Here is a 12,237-nt window from a genome sequence, read left to right as displayed (position 1 = left end):
TATTTTCCCTTCCTGCACAGCCCCCGGGAAAACCGAGGCATCATGTGCCTTCAACTACAACACGAGAGGTACAATCTTCATCTAGCTGGAACCCCACCATGTCACTGAGGCGACTGCTTCTGTCCAATCGCAGCTCAGTGACTTCCTCCTTGTTCTGCATCAGCCGTCCCAAGATCTCACCGCTACTGACTTAAAAGCGAGTTCTCCTTAAAACTCTTTCCAGTCAAACCCAATTGCACGCTCGCACACACTGGAAGCCCAATGTGCCAAATAAGGAGGCCGGTGCCACGGTGGCTAAAAAAAATGGACATTGCTGGTTTATTGGTTTAGAAGCCTCTAGCATGGGTAGTGGAAACATTTAACATACAAAGGAAAAAGACAGAAAGAGGCATCTGGGACACCGAGGGTATAGAATCCACAGCAGGGAAAACAACCTGCAATCCTCCCAGGTTTCTGACCCTAAAAACTGCAAGAGAGTAAAAGCCCGATTAAAGATCTTTCCCATCAGCAATTACTTCCCCCCCCCTTCCCTGTTTTGAACCCTGCCTCCCATCCATTCTCTTTTCTTTTTACAAATGGATCACTGGAGACATCACACCTGTTGCTTGTATCGGACCCCTGCTTCTGCCTTCGTATCTCCTGCCTTCGTATCTCCTGCTTAGCTGTTTCACGCAGGATTCCCTCCTGCCTAGGCTTCCCAGGTGCCTCATAATAGCTGGCAGCACCCCAGAGAGTCCTGCCTCTGTCTGCTGGCATTCAGGCATTCTGTCTGCATTCTGTCTGCATTCTGGCATTCTGTCTGCTGGCAACAGGCGGAAACAGGCCGGCCAAAGATGGGGGAGAAACCAACATCTGTGCGTGATGATGTCACTTCCGGTGCAATGTGGAAGCACCAGGGGCACACTCCATCACTCTCCCCACAACTCCATAGAGTGTTGGGGGCAAGTGCTAAAGCGTCCCACTGAAAGTGACGTCATCACGTACAGGTGCTGATCACCCCCCTGTGAGCCCGCCTTCCAACCCCTCCCACTGGTTCACAGGAGGGATCTAGCAGCACTTCCTCCTGGTCCCCAGAAGGGCAGAGGGTCCAGCTGGATGAGCCTCTCTTCCCGTCCTACACCTCCTCCGAGACCTGACAGTCTGTTGAACGAACCTGCTCCAAGATGACGGCCTTATCTTTAAGAGCTGAACACACCATTGGGGATGCCTCTTCTATGGCCTACAACGTGATTGCCTCTGCAGTGGCTGGAGCACAGGGGTCAAACTCAGGCCCTCCAGGTGTTCATGGACTACGATTCCCATCAGCCCATGCCAGCAGGACCAATTGGTCATGTGAGCAGGGGCTGCTGGGAATTGTAGTCCAGAAACATCTGGAGGGCTTGAGTTTGACCCCTATGCTGAATGGAAACGGGGAGTGAGAGCCTCGGCTCTCCAGATGTTCAGGAATTCTAATTCCATCAGCCTCTGTCCTTTAGCCAATTGGCCATGCTGGTAGAAAACTGATAGAGGTATCCTAAACCACCTAGAAGCATCCTCCCAATCAACAAAGGGTCAATGAAAAGTAAGTGGTGGGTTTTCTGGGCTGTGTGGCCTCCGTGGTCTGGTAGTGTTTGCTCCTCTTCAGATGGCAGTCGTCAATGTGGGCAAAATGTTAGGAGCAAAAACTACCAGACCACGGAGGCCGCACAGCCCAGAAAACCCACAACAGCCAGTTGATTTCGGCCATGGAAGCCGTTGACCTTACAAACTGTACGTTCTTGCTCTCCGTGTTTCCCCCAAGGCCCCTTTGTGCAGACAAATCCTTTAAATAAAACTTTGATTATAAGTTTATCATAAAAATAAGTAAGGTTGCAGTTCAGCCCTCGTATTTCTACGCTGTCCTCCTACACAGAGTTACTCCGCTGTGAATCCGTTGGAATCAGCAGGTCGGGGCTGGAGCAACTGTGTAGGAGTGTGCTGTCAAATGACCACATGAGCAGGTGTTGGAGACACGGTTCCGTTTGCCCCACACTTGCCCAAAGAAAGGAGGGACAGCAGACGCCTTGGACTGGAGGGAATGAAACAATGAAGTAGAAATGTAAAGTGCCCAGCTGGTGCGACCTTGAACCCTTCTTCCTTATTTAAAACAATTAAAGGCCAAGGATTTGTAATAAAAATCCCAATATCTATATAAAATAAAGCTCATTTACACACACAAAAATAAAAAAAAGAAGGGACTCTCAGCGTAGGAGTCAGCTTTACCGAGGGACGCCTTCCTCTCCCTCCCTCCCCTTGATTCTCTAAAGTTACGTACAGAAAAGGTGCAAGAAAAGAAAGCGAGGCCAAGAGTGAACACCACACTTCGCACACAGTGTTAAGGAAAGGCCCGCGCAGGTTTCCAACAGGGCAGGCCTGAGGAAATGCACAAATCCGTGATTCCCCAGAGCAGAGAAGATCCGCGCCTCACCCACCCCAGGAAAACGCATCTCGACTGCTTCCGCGGCTCAGTGCTAAACAGCTTTGCGCCCCCTTGTCTGCGAGAGGACGTTCTATCCACCTCCTTCCTACAGGAAAGGGGCAAAGGGGTGACTCTGCAAGGCAAAGAGACACAGAGTGTTGGGGAAAGAAGGCGGTGCTGCACAGACAGGGCTCAGCCGTCAGCCACGGGTGGAAGGAGACTCCAAACTGTCAGGTGGGCTAAGAGGAAGAGTCTGAGGGAGGGGGCTGCCCCCTCCCACTTCCAAGTGTCCCCAGGCAGCCATCAGGAATCATCCTCCATGCTGAAGCTGGAGCGGCGGCTGCTGCCTTTGGACGCGCCGGGCGAGACAGACGAGAGCAACGGATCCGAGGCACCCAGCGGGGAGAGGGTCGTCCCGTCGTCCATGAGCACGTCCTGCAGGCCTCCCCCGTCGGACCCCAGCGCGAGACCCAGCCCCAGTTCCTCGGCCGTGAAGGGCAGGTCCAGAGACTCCCCGAACGGTGGAGCCAGGTCTCCTGCCAAGGGCTGAGTCAGGAGGCCCGGGGTGGAGGTCAGAGGGAGCCCATGCATCTGGACCTGCAGCTCCAGCTCCTGGGGAAGGCGGAAGGCAAGGCGGTGAGAGGGAGCTCGGCTGCCCTCCCCTCCTCCCCTGCCCCCTGAAGCGCAACGACGCCCCCACCTGCACTGACCTGCACTCTCAGCTGCAAGCTGCGATTGGCCTGCTCCAGCTTGCGCTGCCGGAGCTCCATTTCTCTGGAGCGCTGCTGCTCTTTCTGCAGTTTCCGGATGTAGTCCACCGATGCTTTGAGAATGGTGCCTTTGTTCCAACGCATCTCCCTGCGAAGACCGGGGAGAATTGGACATCGAGGAGCCAAGATCCTTTCGGTCAGGAGTTCCTAGCCTTTTCCAGATGGTGCCCTCCCAGTCCACGTTTACGGGGTGTGGTGACCCGTTCATGACTGGCCCAAGGTTTTTTGGCACTCTAGGCCAATTGTGACCTTGGCTCCCACCCAGTTCCCGTCTAGAAGGGAAGGAGTCAGTAAACTGCTTTGCAACTCCATACAGGAGAGAGAGAGGGGGGCAGGGTATAAATCCAAACTCCTCGTCTTCATCCCCCTTAGTTAGTGCGGGATTGATTTTAGGGCACCTTTTCAAAAGTACTGCCGCATGTTTTAATTTGTTCATGTATTGCTGTAAGCGTCCCTGAGCCTGTTAAGGGAAACGGCGGCCTAGAAATCAAATGATAAATTTAAAAATTATAAAAGTTAACGTGAGATGCTCAGTAGGCTGACTTCTGTGCCTAGTCTGCATTCTAGAACCGTGGTGGCGAACCTTTGGCACTCCAGATGTTATGGACTACAATTCCCATCAGCCCCTGCCAGCATGGCCAATTGGCAGGGGCTGATGGGAATTGTAGTCCATAATCCCTCTGGATTATAAGTTTACTACCGCAATTCATTCCTCTAGAACATCAGTGAAGAGGGCCTTTGGCACTTCCAGCAGATGTTATGGACTACAATTCCCATCAGCCCCTGCCAGCATGTGGTGTATGCTGGCTGAACTGATAAGAGTGTCAATCCTAATCTTCCATCGAAGAGATCGAACCTTTCAGATGCCAGAAACCACGAGCCACAGGCGGTTTTCCCTGCACTCCTCTGGAACTGCAGCACGCCCCGCCCTGCCCTATGAGATATGCAACACAAATGCTTAGGAAGGAATATCTTTCACTCGGACCTTGGCACGCACTAACTGCATTGGGGGAAGCAACTTTTCACACTCCACTTTTCACACCAGTGAATTTCAGCCTTTGCAACACATCAGTAAATAATGGTCGATTACTCACAGCCGCCTCTTGCTGTGGAATGCTCAGAAGTGATAAACATTGTTGTTGAAGCTGACATGCGGTGAGTTGGAAACTGTTGTCATCAGCCAGGGTGTGTTTCTGGATGGTCAGGCTACCTCTGACTTCCACCCCAGGCTTCCTGACTCAGCCCTTGGCGGGAGACACGGCTCCACCATTCAGAGTAAATATCTGGAGATATCTCTAGTGCGGAAAATCGCACCAGGAGTGCTCTTGCTTTCCGCAGGGAAAGCGAGAAGCACGGGCGGGGCAAAAGGAAGTACACCGAGACAACAAATCTTGCCCCAACGACTTTCTCTCTCGGCATGCGGCAAGGAGGAAGCATGTTGGGACAAGAAATCTACCCGGAGCCCCCTGAAGCCCCATCCAAAATTGGTCGAAGAGTGAGATTTTCAGGACCAGGGAAAAATTCAGACACCCACCCCCATTTTCCTGATAGCAACGGACTTTGTCCCCATTCAAGCAACCCTGGTTATTCCCCTGCCAGACTTACGGGTCATTTGATTTTGGAATGAGGGTCCCCAGCTCTTTGATTCGGTCATTTATGTTGAACCGTCGCCGACGTTCAACTACAAAGGGGAGAGAGAATCTTAAATATTCCTGGGGAGGGTAAGCAGAACAGACGCTGTTTCAATTAATGCCCTTTCTGTGGCACTTTCCAATTAAGTGCCACCTAATGTAATTTCATAACAGCACTGTAGGATGGGATCAGATGAAACACAAGGCCCACTGGTGAGCTTTATGGCCAAGCTGGGAATTCCATCCGCCTGCCATCCATCCAAAACCCCCGACCTTTTCCCCACTAGCCCTGGATTTCAGCTGTACTGAGGACTCTGGGAATATTAAAATACATGACAAAATACAGTCATGAGCACCGGATTCCACTTCATCGGGATCTTCGACTGCATTCACACACACATGCTTCTAGCTTACGTGACCCAAAACACTGTTTGAAAATGTGCAGTTAATATCTGGAGATATCTCAAAAGCCAGATAGCTTGGAGAGAGTTCCAGTAACCACTTAATGTAGCTTCAGGGACCTGGGTGAACAGAATTATGCTAACACAGAAGGTAACTTCTTGCGCCTAAATAATACAAAAGAAATCAGCGGTCTTTGGCACACAATGCAGGTTAGCCTGGTGTGCGATTCCGATGCTGGAGAAATACCACTGGCTGGCCTGTTTCCGCACAACTAGGAGAATCCAGCAAACCTCCTAAATACAGTCAAGTACAAGACTAGTTTGTTTGTTTGCTTCTCCCAAATGTAGGGCGAAGTACATCCGGGAATGACCAAAAATTGCGACGTGACCTTTGCCAAGCTAATGGCATCCACCAGTTCAGGTTCTTCACCTTTACCACAACAGCCCAAGTCATCCTCTGCTATTTGGTCTGGTTTTCTTAACTGGAGCAACTGATTGCACTATCTCTGCGTCTTCCCTTCCTTCCCAACATCAGATAAGTGCGTTGCACCAGCCACCACCCAGTTTCTTCGTGTTGGTTCAGGCCAATGGGCTCTGCTGCTCTGCCCTCCTCAACCTCCACCCAGAAACACACCCAGGCTGATGGCTGCAGAGCTTCCGCCTCAATTCGCCGCACGGCACCTCCAACAATGTTGATCACTTCTGCAGCGTTCCTGGGCTGTGGGCGCTTTATATTTCTATCCCTCTAAAGAGATCTTACAAGGTTGGCCAAGTTTGGAGAGAGACTTGCCAATAAACCTGCCCCACGGTGGGCTACAATATAATTTAGCGAATAGACAACGATGCCAGTTAACAAAAACACAGCAGACACAGAGCAAACAAAACACAAAAACACTGTAAAAGAAGATACACAAAGCACAGTGACTGGAGAACGAAAGTAAGTGTCCAACAAGACAAGTCCGGGGAAGTGCAAAGGTCTCCAGAGACTGTGCAAAGCTCCAAGTTCCAAGGATTAACCAGACAGGACGTTCTGGGTCTTCCCCGTTTCGCAGGGTAAAATCTGCTTCAGCGGCAGCAATATTGTAAAGCCTGCCCACACGCATGGGGATTTTAAGTCTTTAAAGTAATTTTCTCAAAGATTCCGGAGGCTGGGTAGTGGAGATATCCTCAAGTCTGCTTACATGTGCTTTGTGTATCTTCTTCCACAGCATTTTTGTGTTTTGTTTGCTCTGTGTCGGATGTGTTTTTGTGCTCTCTCCTGTTTATAGCTTTTTGTTAATTGACGTTGTCAAGTCACTAAATTACGTGGCAGCCTACAGCTTGGCAGGTTTATTTGTCTTTGCTTCGGTAATTAAGCCCCCCCCCCCCCCCCAGTTTAACACCTTGGCCAGCAACAAAGCTAAAGCGAGTCTCTCTCGTAACCTAGCTGACCTTGTGAGATCTCTCCAGAGGGATAGAAATAAAAACTGTGCACAGCCAAGCAATGCGCGGCGAGTTGGAAACTGTTGTCATCAGCCTGGGTGTGTTTCTGGATGGAGGTTTAGCGTGGCAGAGCAGCTGAGCCTACTGGCCTGAACCGAAGCAACCAGAGGTTGATTTGTCTTTGTTGTTGTTGTGGTGCCACATTTTTGCCTTGTTTCTTTCACCTAATTATTTATTTTATTTTATTTTTTCAACTTATATACTGCCGTAGCGAAGGAATCTGTAGGCCAAGATGAACAAACCTAACATCTCAAATGACAGATAAACATAAAATCAAATATAAAGTTAATCTCCTCAAATAATATAAATTAAAATGTAGCAATTAATACATAACATAACAATGCCCGCAATATCCCTCTTAAACCCTCCCGAGAGGAGAAAAGAAAAGGGTGGGTCCAACAGATGGTAATGGACCCTAATTCCATAAAATGGAAGAGGGGGGGGGCACTTTTCAGCTGGCTGTGAGATTCACTCCAAAAGTCAGCCGGAACAACTCCGTCTTGCAGGCCCTGCGGAAATCACCAAGATCCCGCAGGGCCCGAACAGCTGGAGGAAGAGTGTTCCACCAGGCAGGGGCCAGGGCTGTAAAGGTCCTGGCCCGAGTGGAGGCCAGCCGCATCATGGAGGGGCCAGGGACTGTCAGTAAATTGGCCTCTGCTGAACGCAGAATTAAGGGAACATTCAGTGGCCATTCCTGTGCATTTTATTCCATTCCAATTCGCACCCCAGAGAAAGGATGCTTCTGTAGAAAGAGTATGCTTCCACACTCACATTAGACCGAATGCACTTTTATCCTGCTCTCCCTTCACCAGTCCATCGTCACAATTGCTCTGTTCACACATTACAGTGAAAGTGTGTCTATCCTGCATACACATCTGTTCGTAAGAAAGAGTCCACTCACGTTCACTTTACAAAGGTAACTGGAGACCAGCGTCCAGATGTGGGGTTTTGAATGCACACACAGGGTTTTAAAAGCTAGGTGTGTGTTGTATGCAACATGAGAATTACTCAACAGAAGCTTAAAGAAAAATCAAGAATACGCTGTACATGGATTGCATATTTGCAAACAGGGCTTATTTGCAAGCAGGGCTAGCCTACGTCCTTAAAGGCATGTGGGACTGGGAGAGATCTGCTTTGCATGCCGAGAGTCCCAAGCTCAATCCTCAACACTTCCAATCGGAAGATGATATGAAATTCCTCTCCCCGAGACTCTTGAGAGCCACTGCCAGCCAGAGCAGGCTATACCGACCTTGATAGGGATTCAGAATAAGGCAGCATCATATCTGTTTCCCGCTAAGGTGGCAAAGAGGTTCCAAAATGGACAACAGGCTGACCAGCTAATTCTTGCAAAGACTGCGAGGGGAGACGAGGTTGGTCTGATCAAGTCACGCTTCTAATGGTTGAAAGCACAAGAGCAGACTCAGGGTCACATCACACAGGCAAATTCTATCAAGGGCTCCCAAGTCTGCACTGTTGCTTTTGAGTGTCAAAACACCAAGACACAGGGATTCCAATTCATAAAGTAGGAAACAACATTGGCCAGTCCACTGCTGCCTGGGATTGGCCAAGAACCCTACTGATGCTGGCTTCCAAGGAATCAGGGAACATCCGGCCTTTTGCATTGCCAGAGTAACAGCCCTCCCCGCCCCCCCCAGCCTTTGCATCAAAGGCAATCTGAAAAATAAGTCCTAAATCCGGCAGCTGTTTTTCAGCAGTCACTTCCTCAACCTCTAAAGATGGACAAATCGAGGCCACCACGGTGAGGATTGGGAAGGATTTGGAGCCAGAAAGAAGATCCCGGCAGTCCTGCAGTGACCACTCCACAGGAACCCTGCAATGGCCACAACTGAGATTAATGACTTCACAGCAAGATCCTATATGGCCGTGGTGGCGAACCTTTGGCACTCCAGATGTTATGGACTACAATTCCCATCAGCCCCTACCAGCATGGCCAATTGCTATATGGCCGTGGTGGCAAACCTTTGGCACTCCAGATGTTATGGACTACAATTCCCATCAGCCTCTGCCAGCATGGCCAATTGGCAGGGGCTGATGGGAATTGTAGTCCATAAAATTCTCCACTGCTATCTGAGTGTTCAAGGTTCTCAGCCATGTACCACAGGTGTCTTCCAAATGTCCATGGCTGCATTAGAGCTGATAATGGGAGCTGGTGAATTCTGCCACATTGCTGCGGAGGAGCAGGAGGAGAGTTGGATTGATACCCTCCCTTTCTCTCCTGCAGGAGACTCCTAGGGCTTATAAACTCCTGACCCTTCCCCCCTCCAACAACAAACACCCTGTGTGGTAGGTGAGGCTGAGAGAGCTCCGAAGAACTGTGACTAGCTCAAGGTCACCCAGCTGGGGTGTGTGGGAGTGCACAGGCTAATCTGAATTCCCCAGATAAGCCTCCACAGCTCAAGCGGCAGAGCAGGGAATCAAACTCGGTTCCTCCAGATTAGAGTACACCTGCTCTTAACCACTACGCCCCTGCTGCTACACTGGCTGCCGGCTTGTGGCTAAGTTCAATTCGAAGAGCTGATTTTCACCTTTAAAGCTCTTAAAATGCTTGGACCAGGTACCTGCCAAACTACCTCTCCTGGTACTAGCCCTCAAGAGCATCACGCTGCCCGCAACAGGGCTGCTGACAGTCTTAATGCCACACGAGGTCGGGGGGGGGGGGGGGGGTGTTCAGTTGATGCTCTGGCTTTTTCAGTGGCCCAGGCTGCCTAGAGACAGGGGGAGAAGTTTTCTGTGAGCGGGAGGCACTTCCGTCGGCGGAACAGAGCCCTCCTGCCTCCTTCCCTCTCGTCTAAGGCAGCTCTCTGGTTCCCCCCCAAATGCTGTTCCTCAGGAACAGCATAAACGAGGGTTCTGCCACAGGAACGGGGAACTGGTGGAAACGACATCTCTCTTTCCATTAGCAGAAAACTTCAGCCTGGATCCAACCCCTGGAGGGAAATACATCAAGGCTAAATTTTTCAATCTTAATTTAGAACCTGACCTGTTGTTCTGCTAATTTTTTTAAGCCTTCGTACGCCGAGAACGACTGTCAGAATAGCAGAGCATCCTAAACGAATGCCTTCTGAAGAACCTCCCACTGATTTCAGCGGGATTTCCTGCAACCTCAGGACGGCAATCTTGAAGAGAACAAATCTTGCCTCTCCTTCCTCCAGAAAGTACTGGAGCATATTCATTTGCTATTCCATGCAAGCTGCCCCACCCCCCCGCGCCAGATGACTCGTGGCACTCACTTAAATTATGGTTGTCTTTCTTCTGTCTCTCCTTCAGGAATGCCTTAGCTTCATTTTCTACAAAATGGGAGGGGGGGGAGAGGGGGGGAGACACACACACACACAAACAAGATCAGCATTGACTTTGAAGCTGCTACCAACCCCCCCACCCCCCCGGAAGCAGCCTCTTTCATTGGTCGTATCCCTGCACCCTCGTACCTGACATCTCTCGCTTGATGTTCGGCAGGTCAGCTGGGCAGGAGTTGCTCACGGTTACGGCTGGCTCCATCATCCCTTGATTGCTGTAGACGTCCAGGAGGTTCCCCGAGACTGGCAGCTATGCAGAACAGGGAGACGCTCAGGTTAGGTTCGCCCCAACCCACGACCACCCGCTCCAGAAGGGGACACGGGAGAATAAAGATGCCAAACCAGGATAGAAGGGAGGAACTTAAGAGTTTCCCTTGCATTATCTTCTGAACTTTACTGCACACCCAAAACATAAAAGAAAAAAAACCCCACCCTGCTCTTCAATACTAGAGGTCAGTACTAAGGCTCTCCCAAAACCCAGGTTTTGACAAACACCTGCAGCTCAGTTTTCGGTCAGAAACTCTGTAACATTCACACATCAATACTTGTGAAAAGTCCTCATTTCAGATCAATACTTTTGGAAGTGAATCCCTCCGCCGTGTACATGATCTGACCTCAGTTGCATGGCCAGCAGCGTTTCACCCCAAGTGCAGAAGTCAGCGAAACTTTGTGAATTTGCATGGAAGAAAAAGAGAAACCTGCAATCACGCCAAGGGTTGGGGGGGACTGCCGCCACGGGGGGTTTATGTGTTGGCAGAGGCCAAATTTAATCCGTGAAGCAATTTTTTTTGTTAATGTGTAAGGTTGCCAATTAAGAGCTCTAGAAAAAGAGGAGCGTTTGGATCCTGCCTTTCTCTAAGGAGACTCAAGGTGGCTTACAAACTCCTTTCCCCACAACAGACACCTTGTGAGGTAGGTGGGGCTGAGAGAGTTCCGAAGAACTGTGACTAGCCCAAGGTCACCCAGCAGGAATGTAGGAGTGCAGAAACACATCTGGTTCACCAGATACGCCTCTGCCACTCAGGTGGAGGAGTGGGGAATCAAACAGCCGGTTCTCCAGGTTAGAACTGTCCAGATTTTGTCCAGATTAGTCAGATTATTTAGCCATCTCTGCTGCATTAATCAAAAAGTTTCTTGACATGGCCAGTAGCCCTGCTGTCCAGTTCAGCAATGACCGGAAGCTCTGCTATATCCCAGTCTCTCCGCAGTAACATTCTTGCCTTCAACATCTACATTCACAAAACAACTCACAGTGCTTGGCATCTGTAGGCCTCCGTAGTTCAGGATTTCGTCATTGTAGCTGGATTCCAGGCTAATGATCTCATCGATGACGTCATCAATCTAAGGGAAGATTAAGGGTCAAGCCCCAAAGAAGTGGCCACGAGTGTTAAGTGAGGAGGAAAAGGAAACAGCTGAAGGGAAGGGGTGATTGCTGACTCACTTCCTTCTCAGAGCTGGAACCGATGTTCAGCAGCGCCATTGGGCTGTTGGGGGCGCTACCCGTGCCCCCGGCCACTGCCTGCTGCTGTGGCAAACTGTGCTGGGCTTCTGGAGCTGATGCAGCTTGTGGGGAGCAGGCAGGCGGTGCCCCCGGACTGGCGCCAGCCAACGCCTGCGTCGCCATCTTGCTACCCATGGCTGTCGAGAGATACTGCTTGACCTGCTGCCTCTGCGCCTGCTGGATGTGATACTTGGTGGGGTTTTCCAGATGGGTTTGAACCTAAAGATGGGGAGGGGAAAGGGAATGGGAGGATATGAAAGAGAGAAAGCCCACTGGCCGGACGCCACGGGCACGCCACAGTCTCTACGCTTACAAACGATCAACAGTCACTCTGAAGCAGGGTGCCCAACCGTTTTGTCCACGCAGCCGCCTTTGATATTCTGACACAGGGTGGTGGGTGCAACCACAAAACGGCGGCTACAAAATGGCTGCCACAGGGGGAACCAGCCACAAGATGGCTGCCACAGCTTAACTTCAGTCACACAGTGGTAAGATCCTTGTGCTGGGGTGGCAGCTGCTGCCCAAACAGGAATATATGGGCAGATGCACTTTCTTGGGTACCCAGGATCAAAGCCATATAGGGCAAATTGTCGGCGAGAACACCTGGGTGAGTAGCAACTGAAAAATCTAACAAGCAAGCAAGTAAATGACTGAGTGGCTGGAACTAATTACCTAATGCTAATTATACTCATGTATAA

General features: G+C 50.4%; 1 protein-coding gene across 1 annotated transcript in view; it reads right to left on the bottom strand.

The window, feature by feature from the left end:
* Positions 1 to 803: 803 nt before the first annotated feature.
* TFE3 (transcription factor binding to IGHM enhancer 3) overlaps positions 804 to 12,237 on the bottom strand; it is a 40,828-nt gene continuing 29,394 nt past the window's right edge. The window contains exons 4-11 of the mRNA XM_048490027.1: positions 11,480 to 11,758; positions 11,290 to 11,379; positions 10,171 to 10,288; positions 9,973 to 10,029; positions 4,813 to 4,888; positions 3,148 to 3,295; positions 1,523 to 3,049; positions 804 to 1,397 (exon numbers count right to left, since the gene is read on the bottom strand). Of these exons, the coding sequence (XP_048345984.1) occupies positions 2,741 to 3,049; positions 3,148 to 3,295; positions 4,813 to 4,888; positions 9,973 to 10,029; positions 10,171 to 10,288; positions 11,290 to 11,379; positions 11,480 to 11,758 (1,077 nt within the window). The 3' untranslated portion in view covers positions 804 to 1,397; positions 1,523 to 2,740. The remainder of the gene's footprint in view (positions 1,398 to 1,522; positions 3,050 to 3,147; positions 3,296 to 4,812; positions 4,889 to 9,972; positions 10,030 to 10,170; positions 10,289 to 11,289; positions 11,380 to 11,479; positions 11,759 to 12,237) is intronic.

The sequence above is a fragment of the Sphaerodactylus townsendi genome, linkage group LG03 (assembly GCF_021028975.2).
Source record: "Sphaerodactylus townsendi isolate TG3544 linkage group LG03, MPM_Stown_v2.3, whole genome shotgun sequence".
Taxonomy (NCBI): domain Eukaryota; kingdom Metazoa; phylum Chordata; class Lepidosauria; order Squamata; family Sphaerodactylidae; genus Sphaerodactylus; species Sphaerodactylus townsendi.
Note: the sequence above shows the minus strand (reverse complement) of the source record. Positions and strands in the feature narration are given on the sequence as shown.